Here is a 19131-nt window from a genome sequence, read left to right on the forward strand (position 1 = left end):
CCCTGATCCCATTCCTGTCCTGATCCCATTCCTGCCCTGATCCCATTCCTGTTGTGATCCCATTCCTGGTGTGATCCCATCCCTGTCCTGATCCCATCCCTGCCCTGATCCCATCCCTGTCCTGATCCCATTCCTGCCTTGATCCCATTCCTGCTCTGATCCCATTCCTGCTCTGATCCCATCCCTGTCCTGATCCCATTCCTCTCCTGATCCCATTCCTGCCCTGATCCCATTCCTGGTGTGATCCCATCCCTGCCCTGATCCCATTCCTCCCCTGATCCCATCCCTGCCCTGATCCCATTCCTGGTCTCATCCCATTCCTGTTGTGATTCCACTCCTGCTCCAATCCCATCCCTGTTCCAATCCCACTCCTGCTCCAATCCCATCCCTGCTCCAATCCCATTCCTGCAGTTTTCCCCACAAAGAAGGGGAAGATGAACACCAAAATTTCCCAGAAGCAGCTGGGAGTGTTTTCCCCTGATGGGAATGTCAGTCTTGTGTCCTTGTCACTGGTTTTGGGTGGCAAAAACCTGAGCTTGGAGTTGTTTTTCTGGGATTCCTGCTTTGTCCTGCAGCGTTCTCTGAGTGTAGAAGAGGATGTAGGCCTGGGTCTTGCACACCTCCTCCACGCTACATACATTCAGTTTGGAGTCATTGCAGTGCACCCAAAAACCTGGGGAAAAAAAGGAGAAAAAAAGCTCTCAGCTGAGGAAGCATCCCTTTGGATTTTGGAACTGCCCACATGAAACATCCACAGGAGAAAAGGCACCTCTGTCTTTTCCTCTAATCTGGAAAATTGTTTTAATATCACTTTTTCATTTTTTTTTTGGTGCTTTAGAAATATATCAAATCTTCATTTAATCAGCCCAAAAGCTGAAATTAGGCAGCCAAAACTTCCCTGGGGCCAGGCAATTTGTACAGGCAGGAAGGCAGAGCCCATCCTGATCCAGCTGCTGGGATCTCCCAGCCCCCCCTGCGGATGTTATTCATGAATAGTTCCTGTTTTTCCTGCCTCAAAACACTTTCTGTTCATCTCCTCAACCCCCGAGGATCCTGAACAAACCCAGCTGCAGCAGCAGCAGCAGCTCCTTGGAGCAGAATGAAAAAAATCACACTATTCCAAGGAAGAGAAAAAAAACAAAAAACAGGAGGTTGTATCCAGCACCCGTTCCATTTCCATTTTCCATTTTACCTGAACAAATCACCCCTAAGACTTGAATGACCATGAAAACCAATCGAGTGATGGGGAGAGACTGTGGGCAAAGGGAAGAGAGGAATAAAATAGGGATGGGAAATGTAAATTGCAGGACTTCTGAGACGCTTGAGGCTCTGTGCAGAGTATAACTGGAACAAACTACTGAGAGGCAAGGAGTAGATCCCGAAGAATTGGGATTGCAAGGAAAGGAAAACCAAGGGATGCTGAGGGAGGGGAAGGGATTGGGATGGGTTGGGCCAGCACACTCACCTCCCTCCGTGTTGTAGCAATAGGCCGTGTAGTGCCCTGAGCCAAAGCCTTTGCCGTGGTGCATCACCACGGCCGCCAGGTCGTACACGAAGCAGTCGGTGGCCAGCGGGGGCAGGCAGTCCCTGCAGCAGAACGGCTCCATGTTCAGCTCCTGCTCGAAGAGCACGTGCACCCCGATCTTCTCGCGGTGGTTGCGCTCAGACCACCTGGGAAACACGGAGGAAACCGGCTCAGAGCTGCTCCCAAAACCCTGCCCACACCGACCCCTGTTCAGGGATTGGTCATCCCGCAGTGAACTGCCTGCCTCCAGTGAAAACACCGCCTTACCTGCCGCCGGTGTCACTGATTTTTATTTGAGGTGGGGTCTCCCTTTGCCAGAGCAGATTTGTGATTTAGGTGGAATCTCCCTTTGCCATTGAAGGTTTTTATTTGAGGTGAGGTCTCACCCTGCCATTGAAGGTTTTTATTTTAAGTGGGGTCTCCCTTTGCCATAGCAGATTTTTGTTTTAGGTGGGGTCCCCTTTTGGCATTAGCAACTTTCATCTTAAGTGAGGTTTCCCCCTGCCATTGATGATTTTTATTTGAGGTGGGGTCTCCCCCTGCCATTGATGATTTTTATTTGAGGTGGGGTCTCCCTCTGCCATAGCAGATTTTTGTTTTGGCTGGAATCTCCCTTTGACATTGAAAGTTTTTATTTGAGGTGGGGTCTCCCTCTGCCGTAGCAGATTTTTGTTTTAGGTGGGGTCCCCTTTTGGCATTAAGAACTTTTATCTTAGGTGAGGTCTCCCCCTGCCATTGAAGGTTTTTGTTTCAGGTGGAATCTCCCTTTGCCATTGAAGGTTTTTATTTTAGGAGAGGTCTCCCCCTGCCATTGATGATTTTTATTTGAGGTGGGGTCATCCTCAAATTGATGATTTTTGAAGTGGGGTTTTGCCACAGCAGATTTTTGTTTTAGATGGAATCTCCCTTTGGCATTGAAGGTTTTTATTTGAGGTGGGGTCACCTCCTACCATCGATGATTTTTATTTGAGGTGGGGTCTCTCTTTGCCAGAGCAGGTTTTTGTTTTAGGTGGGGTCTTCCTTTGCCTTTAATAATTTTCATTTTAGGTGAGGTCTCCCCCTGCCATTGAAGGCTTTTATTTTAGGTGGGCTCTCCTTTTGCCTTTAATAATTTTCATTTTAGATGAGCTCTCCCCTTGCCATTGAAGATTTTTCCTTGAGTTGATCTCTGCCATTGAAGGTTTTTGTTTCAGGTCGGGGTCTCCCTTTGCCATTAATAATTTTTATTTTAGATGGGGTCTCCTGCTATTGATGGTTTTTATTTTAAGTGGGGTCTCCTGACATTGAAGGTTTTTATGTCAGGTGGGGTCTCCTCCTTCCATTGATATTTTTCTTTTAGGTGAGGTATTTTTGAGCCAGATTTCTCCTCTGACCACCTTTAAAATCCTCAGTTCTACCAATAAACCCCCCCACACCCACCCCACTTTACAAACTTGTCCTAACATTTTCAGCTTTTTCTGCTTTCTGTTCAACAACAGAATTTTTCAATTTCAACACTGGCACTGAATTCCCTCCATCTCCCACCTTCAACAAATCTTTCACATCACTGACTTCTCCTTCCAAACTGCCTGAAAAACTCGAGTAAAACCCAAAGAAATGAAAGATTAAAATGCAACAAAACATTCACCAGTGGCAGAAAAACCCCCTGCAAGCAGGCAAGGAGAGAGGCATTCACCAAGCTGATGGCTCAGAAGTTTTCCTGCTTTCAGCAGGAATTGAGGGCAGTTAAAGGCCCCATTTTTGGTCTTTTTTTTTTTCCCCAAAAAACCCAGGGCTCACCTGAAACGTTTAAGGTGCAGTCGGAGGACCTGAGGTAGTCTGTAGATCAGCAACTGCTTTTTAGCTTCACTCAGAACAAGAGGTTTGGGAGAAGATTTTCGCCTTTTACCTGCCCAAAAAAACCCCAAAAAAACCCCAAGGCAAAGATTATTAACATCCTATTAATTCCCCAAAAAGAACAACCAGCACAGGGTGAAACTTTTTTTTTTTTTTTTTTCTTTTTTTCCAGTCAAAGAAATAAACATTTCTGAATTCTTGCAGAACTTCTGTGGGATGAAACTCTCCCTTCTCCTCATCACACAAATATTTGTCTCCTCTGAGCTGTTCCTGCTGGGAAAACTCCAGGGAATATTGAGCCAAAGATCTCCTGGGCTGCAGCACTTCCAGCAGGTGAATTCCAGCTCACAAATATTCTATGTTTTATTCTCTCTGCTGCTTTGAGGTTTAGGTTTTAGTATAAGTAAGCAAGCAAGTAAATAAGTAAAATAGGTTTTAAATGCTTTAGATACCAGTGTAGAAATTTGAGTTCTAGTGAAAGTTGAAAAACATAACCCTAGATACTAGTGTTTCTGTGGAGGCTCCAAAAACCTAGTTTCAGACATAATAAAGTTATTAAAGAGACAAAAGCCTCGATATTCAGCAAAATTTAGATTGTTTTATTTGATATACAAAGAGCAAAGCAGTGCTGGGGAACGTGAGGGGTCACTGCTCACTCCACTCCCCACCCAACCTCGGTTTGCAGCCTCTTCTTACACTGTGGGCTCTCGGTGTGATCAATAATTTTTGGGTTTTTTTGTTGTCATAAGCAGTGGTGGTTGAATAAACATCCTTGTAGAGAACCACCAGAGAAGTTCTGGGAGTCTGGTCCTTGAGATGAGCAGCATTGATCAGACAAAGGCAGGAAGGGCTGTTGGGAAGGCTGAGTTTGGGCTATTGGGAAGGTTGATTTTGGCTATTGGGAAGGCTGAGTTTGGGCTATTGGGAAGGCTGAGTTTGGGCTATTGGGAAGGCTGAGTTTGGGCTATTGGGAAGGCTGAGTTTGGGCTATTGGGAAGGTTGATTTTGGCTATTGGGAAGGCTGAGTTTGGGCTATTGGGAAGGCTGAGTTTGGGCTATTGGGAAGGCTGAGTTTGGGCTATTGGGAAGGCTGAGTTTGGCTATTGGGAAGGCTGAGTTTGGCTATTGGGAAGGCTGAGTTTGGCTATTGGGAAGGCTGAGTTTGGGCTATTGGGAAGGCTGAGTTTGGGCTATTGGGAAGGTTGATTTTGGGCTATTGGGAAGGCTGAGTTTGGCTATTGGGAAGGCTGATTTTGGCTATTGGGAAGTCTGATTTTGCAAGCTGGTAGCTGATACAACTTATTTGGAAAACATAACATAATATAACATAAAATAACACAATACACCATAACAAGGTGATTTTAAACAGAATGGTTTCCTTTATCTAGTGTCCATGCTTCACTTCAGAGCTTAGTATTCTGGTTTATACAAACCCCAATGCTTTTGTGATCAACACCAATCTTTTATCAATTATCACAAAATTATCATCCTGGGAGAAATTCTCCCCACAGGAGCTGCTCAGCTCAGGGAGAGCAGCAGGAGCTGCAGCCTGAGGAGGATTTTACAGGCTGGGATTTTGCCCTGTAGGAGCTGCTGGTCTGGATGGTCAGGACTGAGAGATCTCTAAAGCCAGGCTTTGGAGCTCATGGTCTGGACAGTCAGGACTGAGAGATCTCTAAAGCCAGGCTTTGGAGCTCATGGTCTGGACAGTCAGGACTGAGAGATCTCTAAAGCCAGGCTTTGGAGCTCATGGTCTGGACAGTCAGGACTGAGAGATCTCTAAAGCCAGGCTTTGGAGCTCATGGTCTGGACAGTCAGGACTGAGAGATCTCTAAAGCCAGGCTTTGGAGCTCATGGTCTGGACAGTCAGGACAGAGAGATCTCTAAAGCCAGGCTTTGGAACTCGTGGTTTATTACAAAGGGCGTGGGTGAAAGGGCCCAGCTCGGAGCAGGCTGTGAGAGCAGGAGGGCAAGAGGAAAAGGAGTAAAAAGAGAGCAGGGGGTAAGAATTAAAAGGGGTAAGGGTGGTAAGAGGTAGGAGAGTAAGAGTGGTGATAGGAGAGAGTAAAGTAAGAGAGATAAGAGAAATAAGAGAAGTAAGAGAAATAAGAGAGGTAACAGAAATAAGAGAAGTAAGAGAGGTAAGAGAGGTAAGAGAAGTAAGAAAAGTAAGAGTGGTAAGAGAAATAAGAGGAGTAAGAGAGCGAAATTCCCGTTACAATCCATTTTCTTCCGTGTTGAATATTCCAATTTGCACTCACCAATCCAATCCAAGATACAAATCCTATAACATTTACACACAGCCTATAAGAATCACTACATTACCAGAACGTGTTACACTTTAAACTTTAAAAACCACTCTTTGGACTCTCTTTACCAATCCAGCAGGGTCTTCTCTGCCCCTTGGCCCTGTCTGCAGGCACAGGGGGTTGTTCAGTCAAGGGGGGATTACAGGATTGTTCACTCAAGGGGGGATTACAGAATCGTTCAGTGAAGAAGGGATTATTTTCAGCTACCCACACTGTTGTTTTCTAGTTCACTAACGAAGCTTTACCTTTCATTTCCACCTCTCTTACAGCACCCATATTCTCCAAATCCTTCACCAGGCCATGCCACGGATAACATTTCCCATTCCCACGTCCCTCTCCCCCGGCAGTGTCCCGCGTGGCACTCACTGTTACATCGGTCACAGGCGTAGATCCTCCCCTCCAGCGCCTCGGTCTCGGTGAACTTGGCGAGCATTTCGGTGAGCAGGCACTGAGCCTGGCCCAGCGGCAGCAGCCGCTCCTCCAGGCCGTGGTAGCGCTGCGGGAATTCCAGAGACAGATCCCAAAAAGGCTCCACGGTGTCGGATTTGTGGTTGCACGTGCTGCAGGTGACCTGCAGGGGACACACGGGGAGCGCGCTGAGAGCGCTGCGCCAACAGCTGGGGCCGAGCTGCTGCTCATGGCTCAATTATTGCTTTTTATTTTATTGATCTCTGTTCTTTATGGATTGGTTTATTGATTTCTATTCTTATGGGTCAATTATTGCTTTTTATTGATCTCTGTTCTTTATGGATTGGTTTATTGATTTCTATTCTTATGGGTCATTTATTGCTTTTTATTGATCTCTGTTCTTTATGGATTGGTTTATTGATTTCTATTCTTATGGGTCATTTATTGCTTTTTATTGATCTCTGTTCTTTAGGGGTCATTTATTGCTTTTTATTGATCTCTCTTCTTTATGGATTGGTTTATTGATCTCTATTCTTTAGGGGTCATTTATTGATTTATGTTGTTTATGGGTCATTTATTGCTTTTTATTGATCTCTATTCTTTAGGGGTCATCTCATTGCCTTTTATTGATTTCTATTTTTATGGGTTATTTATTGGTTTTTATTGGTTTCTATTCTTTAGGGGTCATTTATTGATTTTTATTGATTTATATTCTTTAGGGGTCATCTCATTGCCTTTTATTGATTTCTATTTTTATGGGTTATTTATTGATTTTTATTGATCTCTATTCTTTATGGGTCAATTATTGCTTTTTATTGATCTCTGTTCTTTATAGATTGGTTTATTGATTTCTATTCTTATGGGTCATTTATTGCTTTTTATTGATCTCTGTTCTTTAGGGGTCATTTATTGCTTTTTATTGATTTTTATTCTTTAGGGGTCATTTATTGCTTTTTATTGATTTCTATTCTTATGGGTCATTTATTGATTTTAATTGATCTCTATTCTTTATAGATTGGTTTATTGATTTCTATTCTTATGGGTCATTTATTGATTTTAATTGATCTCTATTCTTTATAGATTGGTTTATTGATTTCTATTCTTATGGGTCATTTATTGATTTTAATTGATCTCTATTCTTTATAGATTGGTTTATTGATTTCTATTCTTATGGGTCATTTATTGCTTTTTATTGATTTCTGTTGTTTATGGATTATTTTATTGCTTTTTATTGATTTCTATTCTTTATGGGTTATTTATTGCTTTTTATTGATTTCTATTCTTTATGGATTGGTCTATTGATTTCTATTCTTTATGGGTTATTTATTGCTTTTTATTGATTTCTATTCTTTTTGGACTGGTTTATTGATTTTTATTGTTTATGGGTCATTTATTTCTTTTTATTGATTTATATTGTTTATGGATTATTTTATTGCTGTTTATTGATTTCTATTCTTTATGGGTCATTTATTGCTTTTTATTGATTTCTATATGGATTGGTTTATTGATTTCTATTTTTATGGATTGGTTTATTGCTTTTTATTGATTTCTATTCTTTATGGATCGTTTTATTGCTTTTTATTGATTTCATTGTTTATGGATTATTTTATTGCTTTTTATTTACTATCTATTATTTCTCTTATTGTTCATTTATTGATTTTAGTTATTGATTTAAAGTTTTGTTTATTGTTTTAAAATTTTATTTCTTTTTATTTCTTACTTATTTGTATTTCTTAGTTATTTTTATTTATTTGTCCATTAATTTTATTTACTATTTTAAAATTTTTACTGACTTCAATTTTATCTATTTATTGATTTTTACTGTACACAGCTTATTTTTACATGGTATTAGAATGCACTGTGTGTGATTTTAATTGGTCAGTAAATGACTGAAACTTGGTTGTGGTGGTTTTGGTTTGTAAATTTGAAATTTTTTTTTTGTGAGATAGGACTAGGACGAAGGTAAAACAAGTTTAATTTGAAATGGTATAAAGAGAAACTTTATTACTAGAAATTATAAGAAAAAATACTTTAGACTATTTTCTTGTATTTTTTTAATACTGAAAATGTTTAGAAAATAATTTAATTAGTTTGCTATTTTTAAAATATTTTTTTATTAATTTATTGGAAGATAAATCCCTCAGGATTCTCTTTCTCCAGGTCCTCCCCCAGTGTGGGAATTGCACAGGGTCGTTATAATTTATTATTTTTATTTTTATATTGTTTATTTATTATTGTTTATTTCTTTATTGTTTGGGGTGTCTTGTGCAGGTTGGATTTGATCCCTGTGGGTCCCCAGGAAACTTTGTCAAGCACGTTCAGTGTTTGTGCTGGCAAAAAATAAAATTGTCATAAAGAGCTTGTCCAGAGGTCCAGAAACAACAAAAAGGGACAAAAATAAAAATAAAAATTGCAAAGGCACCTTAAAAAGAAATTCAAAGCCTAAAGTCTGGGTTTCACCCAGAATGGCTCAACTGAAGGGAATTTGTGCTGCATGTGACAGGGATGGAAATGGTGGCACCTGCACTGCAAGAAAAGGGAGGTTTCCTCAGGAACTGGGAAATTGGGAATTCCTAAAACTCCTCAATGGGATCCTCAACATGCAGAGCTGTGAACAGCTCCAACTGATCCCTGGGGAAAAGCAATCCCATACCTGCCTGTGGAAAATGGTGTTGACCACCTTGAGGAACTTTTCCTCAGGAACTGGGAATTTGGGAATTCCTAAAACATTCCTAAACGGGATCCTCAACTTGCAGAGCCTTTGCTCCTTGCTGTGAACAGCTCCAAGTGTGGTCCCTGTGGAAAAGCAATTCCATACCTGACTGAGCACCTGCACAGCAACCCAAGGGAGTTTTTCCTCAGGAATTGGGAATTCCTAAAACACTCCTAAATAGGATCCTCAACATGCAGAGCCTTTGCTCCTTGCTCCAACTGATCCCTTTGGAAAAGCAATTCCATACCTGCCTGTGGAAAATGGTGTTGACCACCTTGAGGAACTTTTCCACAGGAACTGGGAATTCCTAAGACATTCCCAAATGGGATCCTCAACTTCCAGAGCCTTTGCTCCTTGCTCCAAGTGCTCCCTGTGGAAAAGCAATCCCATACCTGACTGAGCAGCTGCCCGTGGAAGATGGTGTTGACCACCTTGAGGACCTGCTTGGTGAGCTTCCTCTGCGAGAAGGGGATGAGGATCCTGCGCTTGGTGCCCTCGGACTCCAGCTCCTGCTGCACCTTGTCCAGGAGCTCGCAGAGGAATTCCTGAGCGTCCTGCTGGTCGTAGCCACGGAAGGCAGGGATCAGGCTCCACACAGAGTGCAGCATGGCAACGGGGGACACCAGGGCCCACTTGCCAGACCACATCACCCTGAACAGGGTGTGCAGCTCGTGGCACAGGGAGATGTGCTTTGAGCTGGGCTCCTTGGGCTGGATCAGCTCCAAACTCCTGCTGATGGAGGAGCCCCCGTTCAGGCCGGCTGGAGACGATCCCACCCTGTCAGGCTTGCCTGGCTCGTTAGCAGCAGCCCCGTTTGCCAGTTTGCCAGGCATCCTGGCCCTGCCATTCACAGTTTTAGCTAAAAGTTCTTCTGTTTCACAGAGATCAAGAGTCAAGAAACATTCTCGGAACTTCTGGAGGTGGCTGAGCACCTGCAGGATGGAGTTCATGTAGCAGGTGTTGCCCAGGTTCCTCAGCCCCGTCACCCCGGGCGTCACCAGGGGCTGGCGCCGGATGGAGTAGAACTGCTTGAATCTGCTGCTCTGCACCTGCCTTGAGGTAGGGGAAGCCGTGGCCACGTCCCTGAATTTCCTTGGGATCAAGCTCTCCCTGTGCACGTGGGACAGCAGCCTGGCGCTTTTCCTCGGGGGAGTGTTGGCCAACTCCTCCAGGAGCTGCCTCTTCATCTCCTGCCGCCTCTGCCGAGCCGCCTCCTTCTTCTTCTCCAGCTCCTCCATTTCCTTTTTCTCCTTCAACTTCAGCTGTCCCCGGGAGCTCCTGTGGAACCAGGTGCGCAGAGCCCTCGCCAGCAGGGCCTGGCGCCGGTGCCACAGCGCCGTGAGCATTTGGGACTGGCCCTGAGGGCTCCTCCTCCTCCAGGCATCCTCGGGCAGCGCCATGGAGCGCAGCGTCCTCCCGCTCCTCTGCCCCTTGATGGCCGACAGCGAGCTCCTCAGCAGCTTCAGGTCACCCTCGGCGTTGTCATTGAGGACATAATCCTGGCACAGGTAACAGAAGACGTAGAGCTCGTGCACCTCCATGGCCAGGGGGTGCCGGCTCTCCTGGAAGTGTCTCAGGGCGTGCTCCTCGATGTAGCGGCCGCAGGCCACGTGCGAGCACTTGAGGCAGGCCCAGAGCGACTCGGTGGTGTGGCAGTCCACGCACTGCCACTTCTGCGGGTTCAGGATCGAGTGGTCCTGGGCGAGTCGTAGCCGCCCCACATGTTTGCATCGATCCATGTCTCACAGGAGGGGTCGCTGCTCCCACCTTGGGGGGGAAGATCACAAGAAAAAGTGTTTTAGAGATTTGACATGTGTTTGAAATCTTGTTGTAGAGTCATGGGATATCCTGAGTTGGAGTCATCAGATCTGACTCCTAGTCCTGCAAAGGACACCCCAAATTCCCCCTGTTTGTATCTATCCATGTCTCACAGGAGGCATTGCTGCTCTGACCTCGGGGGACAAAAATCACAAGGATTTTAGAGATGGGACACGCATTTGAAATCCCTTTCCATGGGATCATGGAATATCCTGACTTGGAAGGATCATCAAGGATCATCAGATTTGACTCCTGGACACCCCAAATTCCCTCTGTTTGTATCCATGTCTCACAGGAAGTGTTGCTGCTCCCACCTCGGGGGGCAAGAACACAAGGAAAAGGGTTTTAGAGATGTGACATGTGTTTGAAATCTTGTTGTAGGGTCACTGGAAGGGAGCCTGACTGGAAGGGTTAGGGATCATCAAATCTGACTCCTGGCCCTGCACAGCACACCCCAAATTCCCCACATTTGCATCTATTCACATCTCACAGGAGGTGTCACTGCTGTACAGAGGCAAAGAACACAAGGAGAAGGATTTTAGAGCTGTGACGTGTTTGAAATCTTGTTGTAGGGTCATGGGATATCCTGGGTTGGAGTCATCAGATCTGACTCCTAGTCCTGCAAAGGACACCCCAAATTCCCTCTGTTTGTATCAATCCATGTCTCACAGGAGGTGTCACTGCTCCCACCTTGGGAGGAAAAATCCAAGGAAAAGAGTTTTAGAGATGTGACACACACTTGAAATATTTTTGTATGGTCATGGGATATCCCCAGTTAGAAGGGGGCCAAAAGGATCCTCAAATCTGACTCCTGGTCCTGCACAGCACACCCCAAATTCCCTCTGTTTGTATCTATCCACGTCTCACAGGAGGTGTCACTGCAGAGGCAAAGAACACAAGGAGAAGGATTTTAGAGCTGTGAAACACATTTAAAATCTTCTTGTAGGGTCATGGGATATGACTGGAAAGCTCAAGGTTAAGGATCATCAAATCTGACTCCTGGTCCTGCATGGGACACCCCAAATTTTCCACATCTGCATCTATCCATGTGTCACAGGAGGTGTCACTGCTCCAACCTTGGGTGGCAAGAAACACAGGAGAAGGGTTTTAGAGCTGTGAAACACACTTGAAATCTTTTTGTGTGTTCATGGGATATCCTGATTGGAAGGGGTCCAAAAGGATCATCAGATTTGACTCCTGGACACCCCAAATGCCCCCTGTTTGCATTTATCCATGTCTCACAGGAGGCATTGCTGCTCTGACCTTGGGGGATGAAAAACACAAGGAAAAGGATTTTAAAGCTGTGAAACACATTTGAAATCTTTTTGTGTGTTCATGGGATATCCTGATTGGAAGGGGTCCAAAAGGATCATCAGATTTTACTCCTGGCCCTGCATTGGACACCCTGAATTCCACATATTTGCATCCAAATCTTCCAATTACAGCTTCAGGTAATGAAGTCCCCAAGTTTGCTGCCCCTAATTCACTTTTGTTTCCATCTCTCAGGGCCTGAGGCAGTGAGGTGTCCTTGACTGCCAGGCCTGGAGAGGAATTGTTGTGTGTGCCCAAAATGGGAGAGCAGCAGCCAGCACTGAATATGGAGTTTAGAGTTACACACTAAAGAATTACAGCGTTATAAATATATAAAAAAACCCCCAGAAAAGCTAAAATCCTAACTGCTTCATTTTGCTACAAGCTTCCCAGTGGATTGTGGATGCCTTTTGGCAGGGCAGGAGCTGAGAGCAGCCAGGGGACTCACGGAGTGCAGGGCACACATCCTCTCCTCCTCCACGCCACAGCCCGGGCCCCCAGCAGCTCCATCCTCCCCCAGATCCTGGAGAATTCAATTCCTGGGAACTCCTCACTGCCAGGCAGCTTCAAAGCCCTGGAGAGAGAGAGAGAGAGAGAGGAAAATATCCTGGTGATGCACAGAAACCAACCATGGGAGGCTGGCAGGAGCATCATTAACCCCTCAGTGCAGAACTCGTTTATTCCAGAAATAATTCTCTGGAATTACCCCCAGGATCCCAAATTCTCAGATGTTGAGACACACGTCACATACAAAATTCCATTTCCTTTTCATTCTCTGTTTTTTTTTTTTGTTTTTTTTTTTTAATCTGCTGATCACATCTTCACGATGAGGTTTTTGTAGTGGATGACCCAACATATGGCAGAGGAAAAAAATGGGAGTCAAAAAAAAAAAAGAAAAAAAAACAGGAGGAAAAACGTGCCCCTCCTGTGATCACTTGGAATTTTGGCTGCCTTTGGTGAGAGACAGAAGGAGGAGAAGGGGAAAGATTAAAAAAAGAAAAGCTGTGCTGAGTTCAATTTCATTTCTAGGTGTTTTTTCAAACAATAAAAAGGAAGCAATGAGGAGCTGGCAGGTGCAAACTGCAACAAAATAAGAATCACAGAGGAGAGAAAAATGGGAAAAATGAGAAAAAAAAAACCAGAGGTAGAAAGACTGGAAAACCAGATCTGAATTAAGTTTGTAACAGGGACCTGGCACACAGAATATGTGGTTAAAACATCATTTTATGAGGTGCAAAGTTTAACACTTGCCAAAGCTTTGAGGGATTGAGTCCTCACCTGCAGGTGAAGGAAATGCATTTTTAGTGGCCCAAAATGATGCAAATTTGCTTTAATTACCACCTTTATCAGTGTTATTGCTGTTGAGGATGGAATCTCTCAGAGAAAAACCAAAACTCTTCAGTTCTTTCTCCTGGACTCCACTGAAAGCTCAAGTGGCCACTTGAGCACCCAAAGAACCGCTGAGGTTTTTATTTAAACCAGCTCAGAAATTCCCACATTTCCCTTGGGTTGGGCTCATTCCTTCCCAAATTCCCAGGACCTGGAAAGGATTTTGGAAATCCTCACCGTTAAACAAAGCATTAATTTAATTTTTTTTTTTCCCAAGTTGGAAAAATCCCTTCTCCACCTTTTTCCCTCCCTGAGCTTTTTTTTTTTTTTTTTTTTCCCCCCTCTTTCCTCTTCATTTTCCTCCTCAGGTGTGGATCTAAAAATCAAAGAATTCTTTTCAGAATCCTGTCTAGCTTTGGTGTGGCAGAAATTCCAGTTTGCAGGAGTGCAGACACTGTGGTAACATTGACAGCCTTCATTTACATAAAAGAATACTAATTATGTTGTATCATCAACATCTGTGATTCTGCTCACTGCCATATGCGACAGTGTGGGGAATTTAACCCTTCAGCCTCCCCTGCACACCACATTTCTACTTTGGAACAACAAATTGGCCTGAAAGACACAATTTTTTTTTAGGGATTTATCAAACAGCTGGATGCTCACAGGCTCTGTGAAGTCTCAGCATGAGAAATTTTCGAAAAATTGTGAATTTCTCCCCCAGTTCCCAAGGAGGAAGAGCTGCTGGGTTCAGCGGGTTCCCAGGAAATCACTCCCACAGCAGATCCAGGGAATTATTAAATAAATAAAAAAAACAGATTGAAGAATCCAGTTTGACAATGCAGGAGATCATTCAGCAGCCTTTTGTCAACTGCTTTGGATTTTCTGGAGCAGGAGATTTCCAGCTTGGAAAAGGGAAGAGATTCCAGCTGACAAAGCAGCTTTGTTATGTCGAAATTCAGGAATTCTCAGCACAAAAGCACCTTTGATGCTGCATTTGATATCCCCCCAACACACACCTGGTTCTTTTTAGGTATCCTCAGATAATTCCCTTACAAATCCAAGCCATAATTCCACTGGAAGTCAGGAAAAAATTGTGTTTATTTAACCCCAAAGCACTTGAATGAGAGGATTTTCCTCGAAAGTGAAGCTTCTCCTCCCACCACGCTTCAGAGTGAATCCTTCACATCCAGCATTTCTCTTGCTGACTCATATTTTTGACTCTTTCCATGAAAAAAAAAATAAAAAAAAATAGGATTGGAATCAACTCTTCACGTGTTCCAAAGGCAGCTGGAGCAGCTGCAGGTCCAGCCCTGCACCCCCCAAGCAGCACAGAGTGAAATAAATCCCTGGAAATGCTGGCACGGGACTAAGGAGAGAAGTTTTTCCTCTGTTTTTTCACAAGTACACAAAAACAACTTTGCCACAATCTGCAGCTCCCAGCGGGAATTGCAAGGCTGGGATTAAAGGAGAGCAGGATTTGTGAGTCAGGAGCTGTAAACACAGGCACGAGGTGAGGGGAAAAACAAACCTGGCAGAGATCACAGGGCTGGAGCTGCCTCAGAAATCCCAAATTGCTGCCCTGGATGGGCCAAGCCATGAGCAAGACCAGGATTTAAGGATGGGCAAGGAAAACACCTTGGAAAGAAACACTCAGAGCTCTGCTCTTTGTAATTATCAGCTTTTAACTTTTGGGTTTGCATTTTTTTTTTCCCCATAAAAGCAGATTTAAAGGAAACTATAAAATCTTCCTTTTCTCACCTACTTAGATCTTTTCCAGAGAAGGGAAAAGAGGGAGAAGGAATCACTTGGAGCACTGCAATCCACTAAAGATGAGTCAAACTGAAATAAAATAGCAGGGAACAAAAGCAAAATAGAGGTATTAGTTCAGCTAATAACATTTTAGAGCCTATTTGAAAACTTCTCACCTTGTAAATCATTTAAACACTGGGGCAAACCCCACTTTCTTGCCTTGCATGGCTCAGAATCCTGGAAAAAAAAAAAATCCCAGTGAGATCCTCTAAGAGCTCCCAGAAGCAAAAAGCAGCAGGAACAATTTGGCTGCTGCCCCTAAAAGAGAGTCACAAGAAACCACCCGAGCTCGTTCTGCTCCTTTGTTCCATTGTTGCACGTTTGGAACCTGATTAAAGCCATCTGCAGGCATCTGGTGACAGCAGCTACTTTCTTTTTCGAAATAAATCTGCAAGAAGCCAAAAAAACCCAAAAAAACAACAAAAAAAAAAAACCCCAGTCCAGGGGCCAGGAGAGGTGCTGGATGTTCGACCCTGGAATGCTGCTTTTATTTGTCCAAAAAAGTGATTCCGGAATAAATAAGAGAGCACAAAGTCCTGGGAATCATCTGCCAGGACAGGTGGGAAGCTGAGATTGAAGGATTTTTTTTTCACTCATTCCTTCATCCCTCTCCTGGGAATGGCAGAAGTGAAGCACAGAACCATTGGGAATTGGTGCCACATTAAATAAAGCACATTTGTCTCTTTTTTTTTTTTTTTTAACCATTTTTTGCAGTAGTGTAGGAAAAAAAAAATCCTTGGATATTCTCGGTTTCCATCAAAATTCCATAAGGAATAGAGAGAATTTGGTCAAATCATAGAGACAGGGCAAGGGGGATGGCTTCAAACTGAGGTTTAGGTTGGATATTGGGAAGAAATTCCTCCCTGGGAGGGTGGGGAGGGGCTGGGATGGAATTCCCAGAGAAGCTGTGGCTGTCCCTGGATCCCTGGAAGTGTCCAAAGCCAGGCTGGAGCAGCCTGGGATAGGGGAAATGTCCCTGCCCTGGATGAGCTTTAAAATCCCTCCCCCCAAACCATTCTTGGATTTTATGGAATAGGATAAAAAATCCTGGATGCAAAACCCAAGCACTTCCCACCCCAATAAATCACTTTTTATGTGGAACTCTCCAATTTCTGCTGCAAACACTCCAAGATGGAAATCTGGGGATATCAGAGAAGAATTCCACTAAAAAAAAAAAAAACAAAAAAAAACCCCAAAACTTTCTTGCCCTGATTGTTTTCACCTCCCTGTTTGTGAGGCACCAATTATTGAACCAGATGTGCAAATGCAAACTTGTAATCTGAGCTGCCCAGAAATTGGGGAATAAAATCCTGCTCCAACATTCCCCCCCCTACACACACACACACCTTCCAGTTCTGGCAGGAGCTGTCCCAGGAGGCAACCAGGGTAAAATCCTTTATTTATGGAATTCCAGAATCATTGAGGCTGGAAAAAAAATTCCAGGATCATCGAGCTGTGCCTGATTCCCACCCATCCCTGCAGTGTCACATTCCTTGGACACCTCCATGGGGACTCCAACCCTCCCTGGTTTTCTCCTCCTATGGAGAAATTCCTCCTGAATTCTTTCTAAAGACACCAGAAATGAGAATTTATTTTTTTTTCATGGAAAAACTCCTCATATAATCGATGAAAATAGGAATTGCTGCTGCTGCAAGGAAGGAGTGGCACCACCACACCCCCTCACCCCTGTCCTCAGAGAGCCTCGTGCTCCAGAATTCCTCACTCAGAGCATGGAAAATATCCAGGAAAAGAGGCAGCAATCTCATTTTCCTGCTCTTCCTCCAAAAATCCAGCAGGGTTTCTTCCCTTTACTCCTCTCATTCAAACCCTGCTGGGTTTAGATTTGTAAATTCCAGCCCTGGGGAGCAACAGTGGCCAGAGATTTTTCCAGAGAGATTTTTTCCAATTATTCTGGAGCTCTTTTCCTGAAAACTCTCAATTTTTTATCCCTAAATTGCTGCTTTCCCTCTCTCCAGTGACACAACACCCAGCTGGATATAGGAAAATTAACAAAAAGAGGAAGATAAATCCTCCACCTGGATCTCACCAAATCCTGAGAATTCCCAATTTTCCTGTGCCAGGAGGGAGGTCAGGATCCCACAGGAGCCCTGGAGGAATTCCTGCTGGATTCTGCTGTTGGATACAGGAACTGGAGGATTCCACACCTCACCCACATGTGCCAAACTCCAGCTCTGGCACAAGGGAGCTTGAGGAAAATGGGATTTTCCTGCCAATATTGCCAGCCAAGTTCAGGAATTCCAGAATTAATCCCAGTTAATTCCAACTCTGGAAGCGTTGAACTCATCCTGGGAGCTCCCAAAATCCACTCTAGGCTCCAAGCTGGAATTGTCAGGAATCAAAAGTTTTCAAAGAAATACTGAAAAACCTCAACCAAACCCCAAAAAAAAAAAAAAGAGTCAAAAAACCCAAAGCACTTGGATTAGGAAAATCCTCTTTGCTGGATTGACAGAATTCCTGGTGGGAATAAACAGGATTCCTGCAGGATTTGGTTCTCTGCATCCTGTCAGGAAGCTGAACTTGGCAGATTTTGGCCCATCTTTGACTTTAGAGCACAACAAATATAAAAATAAAATATTTTCAGGTCCAAGCTCCACATGAACCAAACTGCTCCAGAGAAATGAAATGCTCAGGGAACAAAGTCCCAGGGATGCAAAACCTCTTTTCCTTAAAACTCTGGAATTCTGAGCACTTAAAAAAAAAAAAACAAACTTGCTTTAAATACAACTCGGGGCTTTGTGTAAACTGGAATGTGCTGTTACCTCACCTAGAGTGAAAAGGGAATTAAATATTCCCATTCTAAGGCTGGGATGGATAAAATAACCCAATTTTTTTTTTTTTTTTTGCTGCTCCTGGGGAATTGGTGGAGCTGCACACCCCAAAAACCACCTCCCTTCTGCTTTTCCTGATGAATTCCAAGGAATCAGAGAAGGCATCAAATTCTTTCTGGGTTGGTTGGGAGAGAAATTTATGACTCCACCAAAAACCTCTTCCAAGAGCTGGAATTCCAACTGCACACAAAGGGCTGCACATGTGTCTTCTATTCACATTCCTTCCCCATGAAGATCCTTGGGAATGGAGCAGGGTTTGGAAATAATCATGGAAAAGGCAAAGAGGAGGTGAAATCCTTCAGTCCACAAAGGGAAGAGTTGTTGTGTGTTTGCACTGCCACGTGAGTTGAAAGGTTTTTAAAATTTCAAGTATTTGTAAAGATGAAATTTGAATATTCTTATTGAGCCAAGCTCAGTTTCTCATGGGAGAGATGAATACAAGTGACTAAAACCTCAAGTTTTCGCTGTATTTTAAATTTTCACCTCTTGACTTCAGCTTTAAAACTCCATTTCCAGGTGAAATATTGTCTGTACATTCCTTGGAGTCACTGAAAACAAACAAACAAGATCCACGTCCTACAGACCCCTGAAAATGTGGGAATTTCTATTTAATGACCTCAGATGTTAAAAAGCATTGTTAAAATGCAATTTATGTTGTAGTTCACAGCTTTCTAGAAGTTAATCTCTCGATTTACTCCAGCACATAAAACCCCTCCTCCCCTTTCTTTCCATCCAGGTTTTATTTTTGGGATGGTTTTTGGAAAGGTCAATAAGCTGGGAAATGCAGATTTGGGCATTAAAACAATTCCCAGCGTTCCTGAACAACTCCAGTCCTCCTGGACCAGTCCAAAGGGAAAGAATTCACAGCAATTCCTTCTGGAATTCACAGCAATTCCTTCTGGAATTCACAGCAATTCCCTGCTGGAATTCACAGCAATTCTCCATCAGCCTCTTCCACCTGGAGAAGCCTGAAGCAATTACAGCAAAACCACACAATTGGAATTATCAGCCTGGAGCAGGAAAAAGAACAGAATTAAGAACAGGTTGAGAGGTGATTCTGACTGAGAAAAAAGTTCTAATTTCACTTTTCAACTCAGGAATTCCCAAAGAATTCTGTGTGAGGATGTCCTGATGTCCCAAATCCTGAAGTTTTTTCCACCCAAACTTCCCTCCTGGAACAGGAGCTTTAAGGACACAAAATCAGCAGCACTGACTCCAAAT

At 43.7% G+C, this 19131-nt stretch overlaps 1 protein-coding gene across 1 annotated transcript in view; it reads right to left on the minus strand.

Annotated features, from left to right (window-relative positions):
* Positions 1-264: 264 nt before the first annotated feature.
* USP49 (ubiquitin specific peptidase 49) overlaps positions 265-19131 on the minus strand; it is a 28169-nt gene continuing 9302 nt past the window's right edge. Inside the window, exons 3-10 of the mRNA XM_014872705.2 lie at positions 16408-16486; positions 15011-15238; positions 12369-12494; positions 9184-10558; positions 6037-6241; positions 3305-3413; positions 1466-1671; positions 265-673 (exon numbers count right to left, since the gene is read on the minus strand). Coding sequence (XP_014728191.2) covers positions 507-673; positions 1466-1671; positions 3305-3413; positions 6037-6241; positions 9184-10530 — 2034 coding nt within the window. The 5' untranslated portion in view covers positions 10531-10558; positions 12369-12494; positions 15011-15238; positions 16408-16486 and the 3' untranslated portion in view covers positions 265-506. The remainder of the gene's footprint in view (positions 674-1465; positions 1672-3304; positions 3414-6036; positions 6242-9183; positions 10559-12368; positions 12495-15010; positions 15239-16407; positions 16487-19131) is intronic.

The sequence above is a fragment of the Sturnus vulgaris genome, chromosome 29 (genome assembly GCF_052056855.1).
Source record: "Sturnus vulgaris isolate bStuVul1 chromosome 29, bStuVul1.hap1, whole genome shotgun sequence".
NCBI lineage: Eukaryota > Metazoa > Chordata > Aves > Passeriformes > Sturnidae > Sturnus > Sturnus vulgaris.